This window comes from Piliocolobus tephrosceles, chromosome 7, assembly GCF_002776525.5.
Source record: "Piliocolobus tephrosceles isolate RC106 chromosome 7, ASM277652v3, whole genome shotgun sequence".
NCBI classification, from domain to species: domain Eukaryota; kingdom Metazoa; phylum Chordata; class Mammalia; order Primates; family Cercopithecidae; genus Piliocolobus; species Piliocolobus tephrosceles.
This window is the reverse complement of record NC_045440.1, coordinates 101,979,351-102,001,704: the sequence shown is the minus strand read 5'-3', so window position 1 is coordinate 102,001,704 and position 22,354 is coordinate 101,979,351. Positions and strand designations below refer to the sequence as shown.

General features: G+C 40.5%; 2 protein-coding genes across 3 annotated transcripts in view; one reads left to right on the top strand and one right to left on the bottom strand.

Annotated features, from left to right (window-relative positions):
* Positions 1-1,880: 1,880 nt before the first annotated feature.
* Positions 1,881-17,293, top strand: LOC113219478 (cytochrome c oxidase subunit 6C-like). 2 transcript variants are annotated; one of them, XM_026454944.1, is made up of 4 exons: positions 1,881-1,978; positions 3,603-3,747; positions 7,860-7,989; positions 17,170-17,293. In XM_026454944.1, the coding sequence occupies exons 2-3, from the start codon at positions 3,634-3,636 to the stop codon at positions 7,971-7,973; spliced, it is 228 nt and encodes a 75-aa protein (XP_026310729.1). In that variant the 5' UTR covers positions 1,881-1,978; positions 3,603-3,633; the 3' UTR covers positions 7,974-7,989; positions 17,170-17,293. The 2 variants fall into 2 exon arrangements, with proteins under 2 accessions (XP_026310729.1, XP_026310730.1); XM_026454945.2 differs by lacking the exon at positions 1,881-1,978 and adding an exon at positions 2,153-2,300.
* A 580-nt stretch (positions 17,294-17,873) lies between these two features.
* LOC111520902 (vacuolar protein sorting-associated protein 13B) overlaps positions 17,874-22,354 on the bottom strand; it is an 883,038-nt gene continuing 878,557 nt past the window's right edge. Inside the window, exon 62 of the mRNA XM_026454936.2 lies at positions 17,874-19,952. Within this exon, the coding sequence (XP_026310721.1) occupies positions 19,704-19,952 (249 nt within the window). The 3' untranslated portion in view covers positions 17,874-19,703. The remainder of the gene's footprint in view (positions 19,953-22,354) is intronic.

The window sequence follows — 22,354 nt, the reverse complement described above, 5'->3', positions numbered from 1 at the left end:
ACACCTGGGCTCAAGTAATCTACCTGCCTTGGCCTCCCAAAGTGCTGGGATTACAGGTGTGAGCCACCACACCCAGTCTGGAATAAGATTTGACTGTTGTAGAATCACATGGCTAGCAGTGATGAAGGATTGATTACTTGAAAGACAATTAAGCACTGCTACTAAAAGGAAGATGGAAGGAATGCAGGACAGGTAAAAGTACACAGGGAGGAATGCATATTCGGAAGGCCTGTTTGTCAAGCACTGTGTAGGTTGAGCACCCTTAATCTGAAAATCCGAAATCCAAAATGCTCCAAAATTCAAAACTTTTGAGCACTGATGTGGTGCTCAAGGAAATACTCAGTGGAGCATTTTGGATTTCAGATTTTGCTATTGGGATGCTCAACTGGCATGTATTCTGCAAATACTCAAAAGTCTGAAAACATCCAAAATCTGAAACACTTCTGGTCTCAAACATTTCAGATAAGGGATACTCAAGCTGCATATACATTATCCCATTTAATTTACATCACAACCCAACAAAATGAGTACTATTTTTAGAGGAGAAAGCAAACTTAGAAAGATTAAGAAATTTGCCAGCTACAAGTTGATGAGCTGGGTCTCAAATCCAGGTCTGTTCGGTTCTAAGACAGAACCTATATGTAGCATGTCTCTCTTCACTCCTACCGCTCAGGTTTTATTCATGTGTCACCCTCAGTCATTCACTATGGTTCACTGGATAGCTAGGGAAGCACAGAATAAACACTCAGTATTTCACTCAGTTCAGGCTCTGTGCCCTGAGTGTGCCTGTCTTTGCCATCTTCTCCCAGCCAATGTTGTCTCTCCAATTTCTCCAGTTTTCCAGCCTTTCCATTAGACTGAAACTCAGTTCTGCTTCTATCTCTTCCACGTCTTGTCTGAAGCTTTCCCTGATGGTTTCACATACACTAATCCGTGTGAACTCTGAAGTTCACCACTTCTTCTTTGGGCCAATAGTCGGGGTGGGGAAGGAAAGAGCAGAAACAAATTACTCTTTGGACAAATTCCATGCAAAGATTTTCAGCTGGGTAGACCCTTGCTTGATAAGAGGCCTGAAAAACGTTGGTAAAGTCCCAACCTACTTCTGAGCCTCAATTAGTACCTTTCTTCGTGGCTCAAAGGTTTCACCTCCGGAGTGTTTGTTAATAGGTTGAGGACAAAGACTCCCTGACCAGAATGAGTGTCCTCTGTCCTCTTGTTTAGCAGAATCAGGCACGTAGTAGGTACTCAGTGTATTGACTCAATATCATGCATCTGTTGTGTCCCAGCTATCTTCCACAGGGCTTGATGGGTTGACTTAAATAACACTTTGCAAATTCAGGTTATTTCAATAAAAACAGCTCGGCATCATTAAGGCACAAGAGCCTCACCCGTCTACACCACTTTCCACGAACTTCCAGTTGCCTTCCTTCAAAACCCTTGTGCTTTCTTAAGAACCCCACACAAATACCGCCCCTCTGTCAAAACGTCCTCAGCTTTGCCAGGTAGAGAATTGCTTCTGCAGTAGCTGGGCCACGTCTCTGTGGTAGTGCCCACTTCATAGGATCGGTATTAATCTGTTTATCTTTCTCATCTTCTGGGCTCTGAGCTCCTAGAAGTCGGCTTTTTCACCTTTTACCCAAGCCAAACAGTTATTCGCATAAGGTTGGTTATAATTAAAATGTCGGTTTGTGCACATGTTTTGGGACTCTGTGTATGAGTACGACTAATATCTTCAATTTACTAAGAAGATAAAGAGGTGGATAGATAAGGAGGTCAAGCCCGTTTTGCAAGGTCACACAGGAAAGAAGCAGACCACGAAAAAGAACTTCGGCTGTCACCTGCGGTGGGCGCGCTAGAGGTCTTTTGAACTCCTTCGGCTACCGTCGCCAGGTTCTCTCCGTGCTCTGTTATTCTGCGCCTGCGCGCGGCTGGAATGCCGTCCATTTTTCCTTTAGTCGGGAAGGACGCTGGTATTGAGGTAAGTGTGGTCCGTGTTGCATCTCCACCGCGACACTTCGGGTTGTCACAACGGCAGCCTCCCGCTTTCTCTCTGCCTCGGATTTAGTCGTGACTCTGTGTCTCGGCCGTGGTGACGCTTCGGGCCTCTCTTCCGCATCTACCCCCCCACACTTCCGCTGCGGCCTCTGGAGGGCGGCGGGCGGACCACAGGGACCGGGTGGGTTGCGACGGCCCCACCGAAGCCGGGTGGGCTGCGGGACTCTCGAGGACCCAGCGGGCTTCGGAGTGAGCCGACCCGGGGCCAGTACCCGCTGCACTTTTTCTCAGCCATCGTGACCTTGGTGAGGTCATTTGACCTATTTGGCCTCGGTGTTTCTCTCCCGTGAGAAAAGGGGTAGTGGTTTTTTCTGCAGCTGGTCGTGAGGCGCAAGGGTCAGTGTAGGCGAAGCAGCTGGCAGCGTCGCTCGCTGTGTGGCAGCGTTTTAAATTAGAGCTGGGAAGATGGAGGAGGGTCACCGTGCCTGTCGCAGGAGGGAAAGGATGGGCTTCCTGCAACCTCCCTCGCCCCACGGCTTCCCATCCTACCCCCGGCCGCGTTAGCTGAAGGCCTGCAGGGACGCAAGGGTCTTTGGGCCCCCGGGGGTGGCTGGGCAAAGGAGTAGTTAGGTAATTTGGGCCCTTTGGCAATTGCCGCGTTCCCGTCCAGGTTTTAACGGTATATCGTGTGACCGTGGAAAACACCTGCCTCATGATCTGACAGGGTTGTCGCGAAGGTTTAACGAGTGGACAGAAAATTTTTAGAAGAGTAAATGTTCCATAAATGGGTTTGCCATCGTTAATTACAATGTGGAGCTACTGCTTGTTTTTCTTGTTGTTGGGAAAGATTTTTGTCGCCTTGGCTCAGCCATTACTAGTGTGCCGCAGTTAATCGCCTTTATTTATGGTAGTCGCTCAGTGTATGGGGGCCGGGGGAGGGAGAGGTGAAACAAGCTAAGCCAAGAGACAGCTTAGGCTTTGTGAGAGGAATCCATCCACTGTCGTGCTGTGATTCTCTAGGTAGTAAAATGTACTGTGCATGAGAATTCTTTTGATATATTATTTTCTTCAGAGTTTTTCTTTTATTATTTTACCCGAGAAAGGAAAAAAAGCTCAGTAGGGAGAGGTACATGAGATATGTAGGGCCCAGAGACCTGAGTATTGGACTTCAGTCCCGCCCCTCACCCATGTCTCAACCCAAATGTTATTCCTGGATTTGTGACACAAATGACAGCGTTTAGTCAATAGTTTATGTTATTTAAATGTAAATTCTTGATGAACAATTTAGGAATTGCCTCTAATTTTTTCTTAATCCACTTGTAGGCTGGAATCCCAGCACTTTGAGATGAGGTAGGGTGATCACTTGAGGGCAGGAGTTTTTAAGACCAGCTAGACCCTGTTTCTGCCAAAAAAGAAAAACATTTCATTTGTAACTGCTGCTAATCGGAGTTTATATTCAGGACAACTTCAGTGCTTCCAGGTGGCCATTCTCAATGCTGCTAATCGGAGTTTATATTCAGGACAACTCCAATGCTTCCAGGTGACCATTCTGAAGTTTATGGCTTAAATAAACTCTGTACTTAATCATATTTTCTGAATCTCTTAAGGTTGGCATACGTATCAAGGACAGCAACTACCATGACATCCGAAGTTTTGCCAAAACCTCAGATGCGTGGCCTTCTGGCCAAGCGCCTGCGATTTCATATGGTTACAGCATTCGTGCTATCCCTGGGAGTTGCAGCTTTGTATAAGGTATGTATGTTTTTTACTTTGTGCCAAAGGTCATAGAGTATGTGTTTTTGGTTGAAAAATCTTTTAAAGAAATCCCCCTTGTAATGTGTTTCCTTCTAACCCTTTCTGCACTCACTTCAGTGTGACAGGAACTATAGCTTGTCCTCCGTCTTTAAATGAAACTTGTTAGTTTGCTGGAATGCCATAACAAAGAACCATAGACTGGGTGCCTTAAATTTGCTCGCAGTTCTGGAGGCTAGAAATCTGTTGGCAGGGTTGATGCCTTCTCAGGCCTCTGTTGGCTTGTAGATGGCTCCCTTCTTTTGTCTTCACAGTGTCCTCTGTGGGCATATATCTGTGGCTGAACTTCTTTTCCTTTCCCTTTCCTTCCTTCTTTCCTTTTTCTGCCCTTCTTTTCATTTTTTTTCTTTCTTTCCTTTTTCTTTCTTTCTTTGAGACAGGGTCTTACTCTGTCACCCGGTACCTGGGACTGCAGGTACACACCAACACAACTGGTTAATTTTTATATTTTTTGTAGAGATGAGGTTTCAGAGTTGGCCACGTTGTCCAGGCTGGTCTTGAACTCCTGGGCTCAAGGATCCACCTGCCTGGGCCTCCTAAAGTGCTGGGATTACAGTCGTGAGCCACTGCACCTGGCTTGCTGAATTTCTTAAAAGAACATCAGTCATATTGGATTAGGGCCCACCCTAAATGGCCTTTTAACTTAATTATCTCATTAAAGCCCTTATTTCCAAAAATGTTTAGATTCTGAGGTACTGAGAGTTAGGACTTAAACACATGAATTTTGGTCAAACACAATTCAACCCATTACAGAAGCTAGTATGCAGAGGGGCTCTGCCCCTCTATCCATGGGGGATTGGTTCAGGAGCCCTGACGATACTTGAAATCATCTCTAGAGTACTTATAATGCCTAATGCAATATAAATGCTATGTCAGTAGTTTATACTGTATTTTTAATTTTGTAGCATTTTTTATTTTTTTCCTCAAATATTTTCAGTCCTTGGTTGGCTGAATCCATGAGTGTGGAACGTGCAGGAATGGTCGGCTGATTATGGTTCTGTTTGACACCTTGAGTAATTATTACAGAATTGTATTTTAACACTCTCCCTAATGTGGATTTTGTTATGCCTTTTATTTTTAATCAAAGGCTGCATATTTACAACTTTTCCATAAAAATGCTTTTGATAATACATATGTTTATCATTCTTGTCATAATACCCCATGAAAGAATTCAGAGCTTTGCTTTTAAACTCTTTGTACTTAATTTTTGTTTAGTGTTTATATTCTTTACTGGGCTGTGAGCCTCATTAAGGCAGGTACCATGTCTTTTGTTTACTGTGGCACCCTATTGTTGGGTGCTGGACACACAAATAGGTTCTTAAAAGGACCTGTTGAATAAGAGGCAGTGTATAAAATTCAGTACGGTGTTAGGTAATGTAGTGTTCCAAGTGCTTTGGAGGACACAAAAGGCGTGTATCTAAATCTCTGTTCTTAAAGAACTTAGAGTCAAGTTGGGGAGGTTAAAAAAAAAAAAAATTAGAAGACATTGCAAGATAGAACATAACTGAAAGAATGGTTTTGGGGGATGTTGTGGGTCACAGTTATTGTGGGTCATAGCTATTTGATAGAGGAGGTAGAATTTGAGCCTTGCAAGTTAGGGCGAGGGACTGGGTCTGGTGGCTCATGCCTGTAATCCTGGCACTTTGGGAGGCCGAGGTGGGCGGATTGCTTGAGCTCACGAGTTCAAGACCAGCCTGGGAGATATGGAGGAACTACGTCTCTACTAAAATACAAAAATTAGCTGGGCATTTCTTTTCTTTTCTTTTTTTTTTTTTTTGAAACGGAGTTGCACTCTGTTGCCCAGGCTGGAGTGCAGTGGCGCGAACTCGGCTCACTGCAAGCTCCACCTCCTGGATTCACGCCATTCTCCTGCCTCAGCCTCCCGAGTAGCTGGGACTACAGGTGCCCACTATCATGCCCAGCTAATTTTTTTGTATTTTTTAGTAAAGATGGGGTTTCACCGTGTTAGCCAGGATGGTCTCGATCTCCTGATGTCATGATCTGCCCACTTTGGCCTCCTAAAGTGCTGGGATTACAGGCGTGAGCCACCGCACCCGGCCACATTTCTTCGAAAATTACAAAAATACACAATATGCCTGTGGCCTTAGCTACTTGGGAGGTTGAGGTGAGAGGTTGGCTTGAGCCTGGGAAGCAGAGATGTCAGCCAAGGTTGGGAGGCGAGGCCAGGTGCAGTGGCTCACGCCAGTTATCCCAGCACTTTGGGAGGCAGAGGCGGGCAGAGCACCTGAAGTCAGGAGTGTCAGACTAGCCTGGCCAACATGGTGAAACCCCATCTCTAGTAAAAATACAAAAAAATTAGCTGGGCGTGGTGGCGGACACCTGTAATCCCAGCTGCTTGGGAGGCTGAGGCAGGAGAATTGCTTGAACCCAGGAGGTGGAGGTTACAGTGAGCTGAGTTCGTACCATTGCACTCCAGCCTGGGCAACAAGAGCGAGACTCTGTCTCAAAACAAAAACAAAAACAAAAAAAATGGGGAGGTGGAGGTTGCAGTGAGCCGAGATCGCACCACTGCACTCCAGGCTGGGTGATAGAGCCAGACTGTCTCAAAAAAAAAAAAAAAAAAAAAATGGGGAGAACTGGGAGAGCAAAGAGGAGATGGAACACTGAGAAAGCAGTAAGTGGACCTATGCTTTGGTACTCTTTGGAGAGACAAGCACAAAAAATCTTTTGGTCCTTGAGATTCCTGCTGCCTGGCATATAGTGGGCATGAAGTAAATGTTTGTAGAAGGGATGGATGTGATGCAGTTTTTGCTCCTTAGTTTAGCTAAATTTGGGTTCTTGTGTCACAACCAGGAGAAATTAGGCACATGGACACACTGAAGGGTGAGGAGGGCTGAATTTATTGGCTGAAAAGGAACAAATAAAACAGACTCTCGGCAAAGTGAGGGAGTGTCCTGCTGACAGGCCCCCACCTCACAGATTGAATACCAGGCCATGACACAGGAGCTGAAGAGACTAGGGTCCTTCCCACTGCAAAAGGTGCAACTTCTCCTGGCTCCACCCTGTTTACCCCCAGTGTGCCTGTGGCCATTAGCCAAAAAGAATCAGTCCTGAAAGGGCAGGCAAATGTGCAGTTCTCCCTCAGGGTTTTGGGATCTGGTCCAACAGTCTGGCCTTTCAGCCTTCAGGCTGTTTTTCCAGGACCCTTGGCTGTCTCCTGTCTGTCAGATGGATGACTAAATGAAGTAGGGAGAGTCCAAATTAACCGTACGTGTAATGATGGCCCCCAGCACTTGCGCTTCTGCCTCTTTTTATTTTATTTTTTTCAAGACGGAGTCTTGCTCTGTCACCCAAACTAGAGTGCAGTGTCACGATCTTGGCTCAGTGAACCCTCCGAGGCCTCCCGGGTCAAAGCAGTCCTCCTGCCTCTGCCTTCCAAGTAGCTGGGATTACAACTGCCCGCCACCATGCTCGGCTAATTTTTGTATTTTTAGTAGAGATGGAGTTTAATCATGTTGGCCAGGCTGGTCTCCAATTCCTCACCTCATGATTCTCCCCCCTTGGCCTCCCAAAGTGCTGGGAGTATAGGCATGAACCACCACACCCGGCCTCTGCCTCTTGATTTATTACTGGGAAGAAATTGGTAATTCAAGTAGAAGTGAAGTGATAAAACTGGTCAGGTAAAGGATTCTTACTATATTACTCCATCAGGTAGCATGATTTTTGTGTATTTCTGCAGAGGGAGACCCCATGTTTTAAAAAAAATAATAGTAAAGTCACTTAAACTTTCCATTTTTGTCTTGAATCTTCATTTGTTCTTTTTCTGTTGAACCCCGCCTGCCCTTTGTGTACGGAAACCTCAAACAAAACAAAATAGACACCTTATTCCCCCATTCTTTTCTTTGCAAATTTAGCAATTTCTTAGACTTTGTCTTCCTTTTTATCTGTCACCACCTCCACCCCTTAGAAAATGTAGGGTTTAAATTAAAGGGTGAACAAAAACATGTGTTCTACCTTGTCTTTAGGTATTATAATCTGAAATCTAATTTCCAGTAATCTGAAAAATAAACTAATGGATGGTTGCTTTTTAGTTTGGTGTGGCTGATAAAAGAAAGAAGGCATACGCAGATTTCTACAGAAACTATGATGCCATGAAAGATTTTGAGGAGATGAGGAAGGCTGGTATCTTTCAGAGTGTAAAGTAATCCTTGGAATATAAAGGTAATATGCTTATTTGAAGTTACTTAAAATAAAAATTTCTAATTGTGGTAAAATGCAAATACAGATGACTATCCGTGACTTACGATGTTTGGACTTAAGATTTTTTGACTTTACGATGGTGTGGAAGTGATGCACATTTGGTAACCATACTTTGGATTTTGATCTTTGTCCACATGAGCAATAAGTGGCACAATACTTTCGTGATGTGGGGGAGCAGCAATGACCACATCTCCCAGTCAGACACATAATCACAAGGGTAAACAACTGATGCTGTACAAATGTAGTGCTGTGTGAGATACTCAGTGTTTTGTTATAAGCTAGGCTTTGTGTTAGATGATTTTCTGCAACTGCAGGCTAACATAAGTGTTCTGAGCACATTTAAGATAGGGAAGGCTAAGCTATGATGTAGGTTAGGTGTATTAAATGCATTTTCAACTTAAGATATTTTAAACTTATGATGGTTTTATCAGAATGTAACCTGATGGTAAGTTAAGGAGCATCTGTGATATAAAATTTGCCATCTTAATCATTTTTAATTGTACAGTTTAGTAGTGTTAAGTTCATTCACGTTGTGCAACCAGTCTCCAGAATTCTTCATCTTACGGAATTGAAACTATATCCATTAAGCAACCCATTCATACCTCCACTTAGACCCTGGCAGCCACTGTGTTACTTTCTAAGAATTTGGCTACCCCAGGCATCTTGTAAGTAGAATCATACAGTATTTGTTTTCTTGTGACTGGCTTATTTCACTTAGTGTAATGTACTCAAGGTTCATCCATGTTACAGCATGTGTCACAATTTCCTTTCTTTTTAAAGCTGAATGATGTGTTTTAGTTGTGTCACATTGTTATCCATTCATCCATCAGTAGACGCTTGGGTTGCTTCCACTTTTTGATTGTTGCGAGTGATACTGTGAACCTAGGCATACAAATATTCCTTCAAGGCCTTGCTTTCAGTTCTTTTGGGATATATTCAAAAGTGGAATTGCTGGAATCATAGGATTTTTAATTTCTTAAGAAACTGCCATACCATTTTCCATAGTGGCTGCACCATTTTACACTCTTTCCATCCTCCCCAACACTTTTTTTTTTAACAGCATCTCCTTCTGTCACCCAGGCTGTAGTGCGATCATGGCTCACTGCAGCCTCAACCTCCCAGGCTCAAGGGATCTTCCTGCCTAAGCCTCCCAAGAAGCTGGCACTGTAGGCATGTGCCACCATACCTGGCTAACTTCTGTATTTTTAGTAGAGACAGGGTTTCACTGTATTACCTGGGCTGGGCTTGAATTCCTGGGCTCAGGTGATCCACCCACCTTGGCCTCCCAAAGTGTTGGATTACAGGCGTGAGTCACTGTGCCTGGCATAATGTTGGTATTTTTGATAGTAGCCATCCTAGTAGTTATGAGGTGTTATCACATTGTTTTGATTTGCATTTTCCTGATTATTTGTGATGTTGAGCATCTTTTCATGTGCTTATATGCCATTTGTATGTTATCTTTGGAGAAATGTTTATTCATTTCTGCTCATTTTCAAATTTGGTTTTTTGTTTATTGGTTGAGTTGTGGTTCTGTATATATTCTGGATATTAACCCCTTATTAGATATGATCTGTAAATATTTTCTCCCATTTCATAGGTTGCCTTTTCACTCTGTTGCATCCCTTGATGCACAGAAATTTAGATGTCGAATTTATTTTTACTTTTGTTTTATGTGCTTTTAGTGTCATATTCAGTAAGTCATTGCCAAATCCAGTGTCATGAAGTCTTTTTTATGTGTTCTTCTACGACTTTTATAGTTTTAGCTCTTATCTTTAGATCTTTGATTCACTTGAATTTTTGTCTAGGGTGTAAAGAGCTGACTGTATTCTTTTACATGTGGTATCCAGTTTTCCCAAAATCATTTGTTAAGATTGTCGTCTTCCGTGGAATGGTCTTGGTACCTTGGTGAAATCATTTGACTCTAAATGTGAGAGTTTATTTCTGGGCTCTCTATTTCATTAGTCTGTATGTCTGTCTTCAGGTCAGTACTACACTGTTTTGATTACACTAGTCTGTTTTATCTAAGATATGTTTCAAGACCCCTCCAGTGGATTCTTGAAACCACAGATAGTACCAAACCCTATATATATTATGTTGTTTTACCTATACACACCTACCTATGATGACATTTAACTCATAAATTAGGCATAGTAAGAGATTAGCAACAATAAGAAGATAGAACAATGATAGTGTATAGTAATAAAAGGTGAATGTGATTTCTCAATATCTTGCTGTACTGTCCTCACCTGTTTTTGAACCGCAGTTGACTGTGGGTAACTGAAGTGGTAGAAGGTTAAACCACAAATAAGGGATGACTACTACACTGTAGCTTTGTAGTTTGCTTTGAAATCAGTAAGTGTGAGTCCTTCAGCTTAGTTCTTTTTTTCCCCCTGCCCCGAGAGTGTTCTAGCTATTTGGGGTTCCTTAATAGTGTGAATTTTAGGATGGATTTTTCTATTTCTGTAAAAAATGCCATTGGGATTTTGATAGGAATTGCATTAAATCTGTAGATTACTTTTGGTAGTATGGACATCTTAATACTATTAAGTATTCCAATCCATGAACATGGGATGTCTTTCTTCTTTGTATCTTTAATTTCTTTTAGCAGTATTTTGCATCTTTAATTTCTTTTAGTGTTGCTAATCTCTTACTATGCCTAATTTTTGAGTTAAACTTTATTATAGATGTGTGTGTATATAGGAAAAAACATAGCTATGTAGGGTTTGGTACCATCCCTAGTTTCAGGAATTCACTGGAGGTGTCTTGAAACATATCACCCTGGATAAAAGGAGACTACTGTAATCAAAACAGTGTGTCCAAGGACACACATTTCTTTCCGTACTTTTCCTTTATTTTGCAGTGACGTGTTTCAGTTTCCTTCCTATTTCCGTTTGTGTGTATTCTGTATTTTCTTTGTGGTTACTGTGGGGATTGCATGATTCAGATTTGCTAGTTTTTTTTAGCAGTGTACAGGTATATATCTGTTTCATCTAGATCAGTGTTTAAGTCTTTCATATTCCTGGTTAAATACATTCCTATTTTTGGTGCTATTATAAATAGAATTATTTTCTTAATTTCCTTTATTAGGGATTCCTTTATTTCATTCTTGTTGGTGTATAGAAAGAGCTGATTTTTGTATCCTCCAACTTAGCAGAATTCATTTATTCTGACACTTCTGTGTGAGAAATCTTTAGGGTTTGCTGGAGGTAAGATTATGTGATCTGTAAACAGATAATTTTACTTATTCCTTTCCTTTTTGGGTGCTGCTTATTCCTTCTTGCCTCATTGCTCTGGCTAGGACTTCCAGTACTACATTGAATAGAAGTGGCAAGAGTGGGCATCCTCGTCTGGTTCTAGGTCTTAGAGGAAAAGCTTTCACATTTTCTGTGTTCAGTATATTAGTTTATCCTTTTTGGCCATGGTTGGGTTGAAGTACATTCCTTCTGTTGATAGTTTTGATCATGAAAGGATGTTGAATTTTGTCAAATACTTTTTCTGCATTTTTTTGAGATGTGTTTTTTATCCTTCATTCTGTCAGTGTGTTATGTCACATCTATTGATTTGCATATATTGAACTATCCTTGCATCCTAGGGATAAATTCCACTTAATCATGGTGTATGATTCTTTTAATGCACTGTCAAATCTGGTTTGCTAGTGGTTTGTTGAGGATTTTTGCATCTGTGTTCAAGGATTTGGCCTATAGTTTTCTTGTGTGTTTGTCTTTGGTATCAGGATAATGCTGGCCTTATAGAATGAATGTGGAAATGTTCCCTTTTTCTCACTGTTTTTGGAAAAACTTGAGGAGGATTGGTGCTGGTTTCGTAGAGGTCTGGGCATGGTGGCTCATGCCTATAATCCCAGCACTTTGGGAGGCTGAGAAAGGAGGATCACTATAGCCCAGAAGTTAAAGATCAGCCTGTGCAACATGGCAAGACCCTGTCTCTACCAAAAAAAAAAATACATATATATATATATATATATTTTTTAATTAGCTGGGTGTGGTGGTGCATGCCTGTAGTCTCAGCTACTTGGGAGGCTGAGGCAGGAGGTTCACTCGAGCATGGGAGTTTAAGGCTGCTAGTAAGCTATGATCATACCACTGCACTCCATCCTGGATAACAGAATATGAGACCCTGTCTCAAAAAAAGGTTGATAGGATTCACCATGTGGTCTTGGACTCTTCTTTGTTGAAGTTTTTGGCTACTGACTAAAAATTCCTACTAGTTATAGATGTTCAGATTACTTTTTTCCTTATCCAGTCTTGATTAGGTTGTATTTCTAGGGTGGGTGTGGTAGCTCATAAAGCCTCTAATCCCAGCACTTTGGGAGGCCAAAGCAGGTGAATTGCTTGAGCCCAGGAGTTTGAAACCAGCCTGGGCAGCATGGTGAAACCCCGTCTCTACAAAAAAAAAATACAAAAAATAATGTGTGTGATGGCGCACGCCTGTAGTCCCAGCTACCTGGGAGGATCACCGGAGCCTAGGAGGTCAAGGCTGCAGTGAGCAGTGATTGCACCACTGCACTCCAGCCTAGGTATCAGAGGGAGATGCTGTCCCCATCCCCCGCAAAATTTTCTTTTTTGAGTTGTGTATTTCTGTTTCTTCTAGGTCATCCCATTTGTTTACATGTAATTGTTCATAGCATTCTCACTCCTTTTAGATCTTTACAATCAGTTGTAATGTTCCCTCTGTTGTTTGGTGGTTCTCTTTTTTATTAGTGTGACTAAAGGTTTGTCGATTTGATCTTTTCAAAGAACTGACTGTTGGCTTTGATTTTTCTCTATTGTAATCTATTTTGTTTATCTCTAATATTTACTTCAGCTACATTTGGGTTTAATTCCTCTTTTTCTAGTTCTTAGGTTGATATAGTTTTTCTTTTAAAATTTCCTTGTAATTTATTTTTAATTTATTGATTATTAGAGTCTGTTTAACTGAAACATGTTTGTGGATTTTCCTCTTTTCCTTTGGCTTTTGATTTCTAGTTTCATGCCATTGTGATCAGAAAAGATACTTTGTATGATTGCCAGTCTTTTAAGATTTAAGATTGATTTTGTGACCTAAAATATGGTTTGTTTTGGGTCTTGGAGAACGTTCCATGTGCTCTTGGGAAAAATGTGTATTCTGTTGTTAGATGGAGTGTTTTGTTAGGTCCAGTTGATTTATAGTGTTGTTCAAGTCCTGTGTTTTCTTATTAATCCTTCTGTCTAGTTCTATCAGTTATTGAAAGTGGGGTATTGAAGTCCTCCACTGCTATTGTAGAGCTGTCTGCTTCTCCCTTCAATTCTGTCAGTGTTTGCTTCATATATTTAGAGCTCTGATGTTTGGTGCATATGTATTTATAATTGCTAGATCTAGAATTAATCTTTTTAAATTAATTCTTTTTTGTCTCTTGTAACATTTTAGACTTGGTCTATTTTGTCCGATTTAGTGTAGCTACCCCTGTTCTCTTGGTTACTATATGTGTGGTACACCTTTTTCCACCCTTTCACTTTCAACTTGTGTGTTCTTACATCTACAGTGAGTCTTGTAGACAGCATATAATTGGATCCAGGTTTTTAATCCACTCTGTCGTTGTCTTTTGGTTGGGGAGTTTAATCCATTTACATTTAAGGTTATTACTGATAAAGACACAGTATTGCCATTTTGTTTTCTGTATGTCTTATAGCTTCTTTGTCCCTCATTTCTTTCCTCATTCTTTTATAGGGACATGTTTCAGTCTTTCCTTTTGTATTCAGTATTTTCTTTGTGGTTACCATGGGAATTACATGAAATATGCTAAAGTTATAATGATTTGTTTTAAACTTACAACAACTTCAATTGCATATAAAAACTCAACTCCTTTACACCACCCACCCTCTTTTCCTGTGTTACCAGTATCACACATTATGTGTTTATATATTATGTATCCATTAACATAGACCTATAGTTCTTATGCTTTTGTCTTTTAAATCCTATAAAAGAATTAAAAGTGAATTTACAGACAAATTTTTTTTTTTTTTTTTTTTTTTTAAAGAGATGGAGTCTCACTCTGTCACCCAGGCTGGAATGTAGTGATGCAATCTCGGTTCACTGCAACTGCCGCCTCATAGGTTCAAGCAGTTCTCATGCCTCAGCCTCCTGAGTAGCTTGATTTACAGATGTGCCCCACTGTGCCTAGCTAATTTTTATATTTTTAGTAGAGATGGAATTTCACCGTGTTGGCCCAACTGGTCTTGAACTGACCTCAAGTGATTTGCCTGCCTGGACCTCCCAAAGTGCTGGGATAACAGGCATGAGCCACTGTACCTGGCACAAACCAAATTTTAATACAAGTTTCTGTATTCTTTGCCAGAGAACTTTATATTTTCACATGACTTTGAGTTACTGACTGGTGTCCTTTTTGTTTCAACTTGAAGTATTCCCTTTAGCACTTTAGCATTCTGTAAGGCAAATCTAATGATAAAACTCCTTTGACTTTTTTATCTGGGAATTTCTCCTTCATTTTTGAAGGACTGTTTTGTGGGATGTATTATTCTCAGTTGACAGGTGTTATGTTTGGTTTTTTAAGCTCTCTGCCCTTTTTCTCTTCTGGGACTCCCATAATACCTATATTGGTCTGCTTGGTGTAGTCAGATGTCTTAAGCTAGTTACTTTTTTTTTTCTCTTCCAGACTTTTAAAAATTTAATTTTATAGAGATGGGGTCTCACCATGTTGCCTAGGCTGGTCTTGAACTCCTAGGCTCAGGTGATCCTACCACCTTGGCTTCCCAAAGTTTTGGGATTACAGGCATGAGCCACCATGTCTGGCCTGTTCTTCAGACTTGATAACTTCAAATGATCTGTCTTCAAGTTTCCTGATTCTTTCCTCTGCCTGAGTCTGCTGTTAAATCCCTCTAGTGATTCCTACCCCTTCTCCCCCCATTCAGTTACTATATTTTTCACCTCCAGAGTGTGTTTGGTTTTTAGAAATCATTTTCTCTTTGTTTATATTCTCACTTGTTTATATAATGGCTACCTAATTTTGCTTAGTTGTCCACATTCTCGTTTAGCTCATTGAGCATTTTTTAGATAATTGTTCTTAAGTTTTTTAGAGTAAGTCAGCAGCTTCTGTTTCTTTAGAGTTGGTTTGTGGAGATTTGTTTCTTTCAATCGTTCGTGTTTCCATATTTCTTTTATGTGCCTTGTGATCTTTTGTGAAATTCAGGCATTTGCAAAACCAGCTACCTCTCCCTGTGCAGACTGACTGTGCATGGAAAGGCCTTCACTGATTAGCGCACCATAAGGCTTGGTGTCCTCTCAAACTTTTTCTGGGGATGCCATCTTCCCTGGGCCTGTGCATATGCATTAGTTTTAGTTTCCTCCTATACACAGCTGCGTTTAGTTTTTCTTAGTTTTTCTGAGTTTGCCTCCAGCTTCCTCTTGGAGTCTTAGCTGTTCTGTTGTATTCTTTTGCCTCTGCTCTCTTGTCCACAGGTTTCTGTAGGTCTGTGTTCCCCTGCAGCTCACTCATGCCATGGTACCCATTATTGCTTTCAGCTCTTTCCAACCTCCTGTCCAAACTATGCCATTGTTCCCATTAGCACTCTGATTCAGGCCCGCTCCATACAAACCAGAACATTGCAGGCCAGTTTCATTCTTTATCTTATGTCTTAAGGGAAGAGACAGGGTAGTTTTCTTCTGACTGTATTGCACTGAGGAGGGCGTTTGGCAAGAGTGAGCAAAAATGCCATGAAATTTCCTGCTACTTTGCGTGTGACTTTTTCTTGGTTAGGTGGTTCCTTTGGTTGCTGCTCAGCTGATTTCTAGAGTTCTTATAAAGCTAAACATTTTTAAATTTTTGGTCCATATGTTTATTCATTATTTTTTGTCAGGGTTTGGGGACCTGGAGCTTCACAGTCTTATCTTGCTGACATGAAACTACTTTTTATGTTTAAAATCATTTTTATAGGTTATGCTATTAATTGCTAGATTGGCATTATGAATGTTACACTTTTAGAAGTCACTGTTTTAAAAAAACGTATTTGGGACAGTATAGTTTGTTAGGTGGGTGTCCACGAGTGACTAGCTGGCGTTCCATAGGTCTGGTTTGGTCTGTTGTATTCAAAAGTCCTTATGCCTCATGGACAGTGTGAATTAAAGTTCTATATCTAGAAAAGGACTGACTGCTGTGCTGAAGAAAAGACATCTAAATTGATTTGATAGCATGTATGAAGTATCCGATGAGACTTCCTACTCTGGAATCTTATGTGTATATTTAACAAAAAAGAACAATGTAAAGTTTCTTTTTGACACTTCAGTCTGGGTTTATGCCTTGTAAATGAGTTTGCTGTGATACAGAGAATATGAAACTGCTATTTTGGCAGTATTCCTAAATAAGCATTTCAGTTGCACTATATATATGTGGGTTACATCCCAATAAACTTTATATGTTAGAATATCATAAGTCAAAAATGCATGTAAGACCCCGGAAAATCCATTGGAAAGTCAAAAAATTGTAAGTCAAACCATCATAAGTTGGGTATCATGTGGATTGAAAATCCATTAGAAAGTCAAAAAATTGTAAGTCAAACCATCATAAGTTGGGTATCATGTGTATTAAGGAAAAAAGATCAAGAAAATACTAATGGTTGTTTATAATCGTAACTTATCTGCTTTAACTTTGAAATTTTCAGAATTTACAGGGAGCATGCGTTTTATAATCAGAAGATATTAATAGGCTAAATTTGTTAGATTTTTACCATTTTTAAGATGTTTAAAAACCTATATGAGAGAACATATTTGGAGACAGGAACAAAAATATGGCTTGGAACAGAAACAATATGTGGCTTTAAGGGGGAATGGCGGTGGGGTGGGGGTGGTGGTGGGCGTAGAATTGAGGAGAAGGAAAAAAGAATTTGTTCAATGCACACAAGCAATGACAGTAAGGTGTGGTATGCCCAAAATGGAAAAGAGGCTATTCAGAGTGGTCAGGGAGCTTAAAGGAGCTTAAAGGAGAGGGAAACTTGGAGTCCAGGTAGCCTGAACGGTGCTTTTTCTGTGGCTAAGGGTGAGTGATCAAGGTGTGAAGTCTACTAGTAGGAAGAGACCTCAACTGATCCTCAAAGATGGTGAGTATTCAGAGAGTGTTTATCACTAACTTAGCCTTTGTGTTTCTCTTCACAGAATTTCTTCAGGTTGAATTACCGAGAAGTTTGTCACTGACTCCTGAACTATGACACATGAATATGTGGGCTAAGAAATAGTTCCTCTTGTTAAATAAACAATTAACAAATACTTTGGACAGTAAGTCTTTCTTAGTTTTTTAATGATAATGCAGGGCACTTAATAGCATCAGAATTGGTTTGGGATTTAACTGTTTATGAAGCTAACTTGATTTCCGTGTTCTTTAAAATTTCATTGTTCTAGCTCATCTTTAACTGTGATAGTTTGTCCGTTTCATTGCAGTTACTTGGTCTTGGGCCATGGATTAAAGTGTTCTTCGTGAGCCTGTAAAACTACTGTACTGTGGGCTCTAAGAAGAGAGAGAATCCTAATAAAATCTATCCCTTGGCCTTCACTGCCACTATTTGGTAGCTGTGCCACCACCAGATAGTTGAAATAGGTAATTCAAATGTAGGGTTTCTTACTCAATATTGCTTTATTAATAACAAGCTAACAGTATGTAATAGAATTTGGATATATATCTAATCCAGAAAAGGTTACTTAATTAGAATTCAGTGATGTCAAAAAAAAAAAAAAAGAATTGAGTAATGTCTGCTAAATGACAAGCACAGTATGGTACTTTTTCAGAGGTCTTTTTAGGACTTCATGTTTATTGCGAGCAAAGTGATACTGGAGAACTTCAAAAAACGACGCTTATTCAAAGCTAATTTAATCAGTAACTTTATTATAACAAAATCTGTATATTAACCCATTTAAAGTCGTGTAAAATTCAGTGATGTGAGCTGTATTAAACCCAGGTATTAGAGAAAATTTGCATTGTAAAACCTGGTAACAATAGACATGTATGGGTGGTCAGTAATTCAAGGATACCTTTTAAACAGTTTTATATAATTCATATCAATATGCAAAATTGCCATAAAAGATACGAGGATTAATACATATTTACATTTTTAGAAATACTCTTGAGGTTGACAACTCACTTTTCTACATGAGTTATTTACAGAACAAACTGAAAGAGCCATTTTTCATAGTCAGAATTGTTCATTAAATCTTGCTTTCCAGTAACAATTATATAGTGACTTCTTATGCCCAGCATGTGAGAGTTGAAGATCAGTGGGTGTTGGGCATGGTGGCTCACACCTGTAATCCCAACAGTTTGGGAGGCAGAGGTGGGAGGAATGCTTGAACTCAGGAGTATGAGACCAGCCTGGGCAACATAGCGAGATCTCATCTCTAGAAAAAATGTAAAAAATCAGGTATGGTGGTGTAGTCTCAGCTGCTTGGGAGACTAGAGTGAGATCCCTTGAGCCCGGGCAGTGAGCTTAAGCTACAGTGAGCCATGACTGTTCCACTGTACTCTAGTCTGGGTGACAGAATGAGACCCTGTCTGTCTCCAAAACAAGTAAAACCTGTGGGCATTTAAAATTGCATTATCTTAGCATCTCAAAGTTGTAGGTAACAAGCTGTAGCCCCAAATTTAAATGTAATCAGCGAACATGTTCTAAGTTACTGGACTGTAAGATATTTACTGAACATTGAAGACATCTTGGTAACCCAAGATCTTGAGTCAAACCCATTCTTAGGTGCAAAATATTATTAGACACTGGGAATATCTTCATGCTTTATCAAGTCAATTCCACAGAATAAACGAAATGGACTGGTATAATTATTAGCATTAATATTGGGGTTCTTGTGTGCTCTACGGCATACCAGGGAGTTCCCACTATGTATGTTTTGTTTATGGAACTAGAGAAACTCACCTGAGCACTTTGGTACTGGATTCAATATAGGACAAAGGATTTACTCAAAGTTTGCTTAGTAAAACACAAACTGGAAAAACACTTTTTCTAAAATGTACCTGGACAGTAATCAGACGGTTTTGTAAATTTTGGTAAAATGCAGACTTCAGAGAAAATACACATAGCTTTCAATCAAAGAACAGCATTGCAGTTAAGTGACAAATGTAATAAGCCGCAAAGTCCTAAGCATTTCATTTAAAGAATCCTAGGCCTTTGCAGACCAAAGAGCATGAGGCAAACGTGGTGACTCGGCCCAAAAACATAAGAAACTTCTTTTAAGTTTTAACTCTGGCTCTCCATTGTAAGGCCTGGCCACATTCTATGATGGAACAGAGAGTTAATAGATCCAAATTACAGTAGAAAATTTTGCAAGTGTCATAGAGCAAAAAGAAATGCATCCTCTGTATGTGGTAAGGGACCTGCTAATCATTGTCTGTAAGTGGGAAAGGAACACGTTTTTGTCACTTTGAAGTATCTTTTAGAGGTAAGGATTTAAATAAGGAAACCATTGGCCTTGTGTCCATATCAGATGTTAGAGCTGCCTAGGCTTTTTTTAAAAAAAATGCAGCCCTGTATGGTGGCATGTGCTTGCAGTCCTAGCTACTTGTGGGTTGAGGTGGGAGGATTGCTTGAACCACAGAATTTGATGTCAGCATGGGCAATGTAGTGAGACCCTGTCTCAAAGAAACCCAAAAACTAAATCACACAAGTAGGAATCAATACCTCAGAGGGGACTCAAGGAAACCCTTTCCTCAGGGCTTTATTTTTCACCATGGTAAATTTACTAAGGAAGACCTGAGCAAAATGCGGATCAACCAAGTAATGGTATGTTTTAACAGTGGAGGGGGGAGGTTCGGCAGCCACCACAGGGCATGGTATTTGCATGGAAGGACAGCTAGGGGCCAGGTGACAAGATGTCTTTGTGATGTAGTCCACAAGTCTGTTGTACTGTTGCTCTGACAGTCTCTCTCGGACTCCATCTACCTAGGATCCAAAAATAAAGATTAGTTGCCAGACCCTCATGAGAGTTCCAGAACAAAACTAGTTCTTTTGCCTTGATATATTTGTACATTATGCCTTTTAGGTCAGCTATTAAAGCCATTAATCCAAAATGTTTCCTTTTTTCCTCTGAGATACGGCAATTTTAACAATGCAATTTTAGCAGTGTAACAAAAGTTGTGCATGAGACTTAGGACAGCCTCCTTTGAATAAGCATTTGGTGTTGTGTAAAATTCCCATGTTTGAAGTTGACGATTTGATAACATTCTACTCACTAACCATTAAAACATCTGTCATTGCTCTGTGCAACCAGCCCAAGAAAAAAGGAGAAAAATCTTTCCTCCACATAAATCTATTCAACATTAAACTCAGCACTGAAATAAAAGCTCAGTTTGCCTAGCTCCCCAAACCTCTTCAGATAGAACATCTTAAAGTGGAGAACACCTCTTTCAAACCAGTGGCTTTGGACAGAGCATTAAAAAACCTTTTGAACTGTAACATTTTCTGCTTTTATAAATCCTAGGATTTAAAGCCAGAGAAAATAGAAAAACTGGGCAGCGGAAGGGGAAATTTTTATGGAAAAAAGAGGATGCAAACTACATTTATGGTTCATAAAAGTCTGGCTCATCTTCAGTGGAACACAAATAGAACTGAGATATACTAGGTTCTTCAGTGAGATTTTCTGAGAAAGTGCTCATCAGATCATTCAAAGGCAGCTGAAGCTGTAAATTCTTCCCACCCTGAAGTCCTTTAGCTATCTAGTGTGTAGATCAAGTGGAGTGGGAAGTTTGCAGTTGTAAGCCACTAATTTGTGAATCTCAGGTAGCCACCAAACTTTCTGTGGTTTTTGCCTACTGAACATTGGCAAGACTACTCTGGAAGAAATGGTAATGTAAAGACTTTCTAGTTCTGTGTGTGATCCAGTAACAATGCTATCAAAGTGTCTTAACAGCTGGAGAAAGTCCGTGTGATGGCACAGAGATAGTAAAGGGGCTTGCTAGAGAAATAAGTAAGGAGTCCCTTAGAGTTTGGATCTTGTGTTTTTAAGCTTGGGGAAAAACGGTCCCCAAAGATTCACTAACAGATGAAAGCTCTGCACCACCAGGCAAAAGCCAGAGCTCTGATATCATTTGATGGGGCCAGAATTCAGCTGGAAAGCTTTGAATACACAAAAAGTTTTAATTGCTCCTCCTGAACAGCAGCACAGGAAAACCCGTGTTGTGAAAGGATCCCAGCCAAGGAATAAATTGACCTTCTGACTCATTTTGAGCCTCTCATAAGGGATTTCAATAATGTGCCAAGCATATTAAGCAATTATTACCCCTAAACTGGTTGCATTTAACCAAGAAAAGCAAATGCTGACTTAAAAAAAAAAATCTCAATCCTGCCATATTTAAATGTACTGCATGATGTCATCTACAAATTAATTCCTTCCAAAATTCAAAGGAACTGTGTTTCCTAGCATCTAAGGCAAAAGCTAAAAACCAGAAAGTCATTTATAGAAGATCTTAAAATACCGCTTTTAGTCTTCACTGGAAGTGTTCACAGCAGACAGGCTTCCTTATGTCTGTGGAATATGTTGGGATGCACTAAAAGACAGCTCAAGAAAGCTCCCTGACAAGACAGCACTGCTGGCTACCCTCCCCCACCCACTCATGTTGAAAATACTCCGGATTACAGCAGTTGGGAGGGTTTAGTCTCAAAGATGCTCTGCAGCTTGAGTTTTCTTAGGGGTGAGTAGGAGAGGTTGGGGTTAGACACAGGATTACGGCAGCAGTTATTCCTATTAAGTCATTAATAGGAATATTAATGAGAGAGAAAGTGGAATAAAGAAAGCAGAATGTGGAGGCTGAAGGCGCACTGGCCCATCCACCTTCCAGCCAGTGCCTGGCCTTGGCTGTGCAGGCACAGTGCTCCTGCTCTCAGTCATGTCTTCCCACCTCTGTTTTAGGCATTCCTTAATCCCAACCCTCTTTCAGCCCTGGACAGCAATGGAAAATCAGTGTTGAAAATGGTATCCAGAGCTTCAGTGCCGCTTCCTCATTCCACAGTCCCAATAATCTTGGCAACTTTTAGGAGTGGTGACTCCAGATACTATCTCAACCCCTAGGGAAACTAAGGTCTGTTTCCTTCCAGCCTATGATGATTCTCCACAATACCTGCCTCAAACAAAAGTATGAGAGAAGGATCAACAGTCGAAGACAGTTCAACAGCAAAAGAATCTCCAGTCTCAATAGTTTAAGATCTGAAATATTTCCCAAGCAGCTAAGGAATAATGATGGTCACAGGGCCTTGGAGGTTTCTCATTAAGGACTAAAGACTTAATTGTAATGATATTATCCCTTGCCAAATCACCGCTGCTTTATTGTCAACTGATCAGAAGATTT

Excerpts from the sequence above, each read along its gene's own strand:
- LOC113219478 (XM_026454944.1), top strand. The coding sequence starts at position 3,634 with ATGACATCCGAAGTTTTGCCAAAACCTCAGATGCGTGGCCTTCTGGCC. Across the intron at positions 3,748-7,859 it reads GAGTTGCAGCTTTGTATAAG|TTTGGTGTGGCTGATAAAAG; the intron begins GTATGTATGTTT and ends GTTGCTTTTTAG.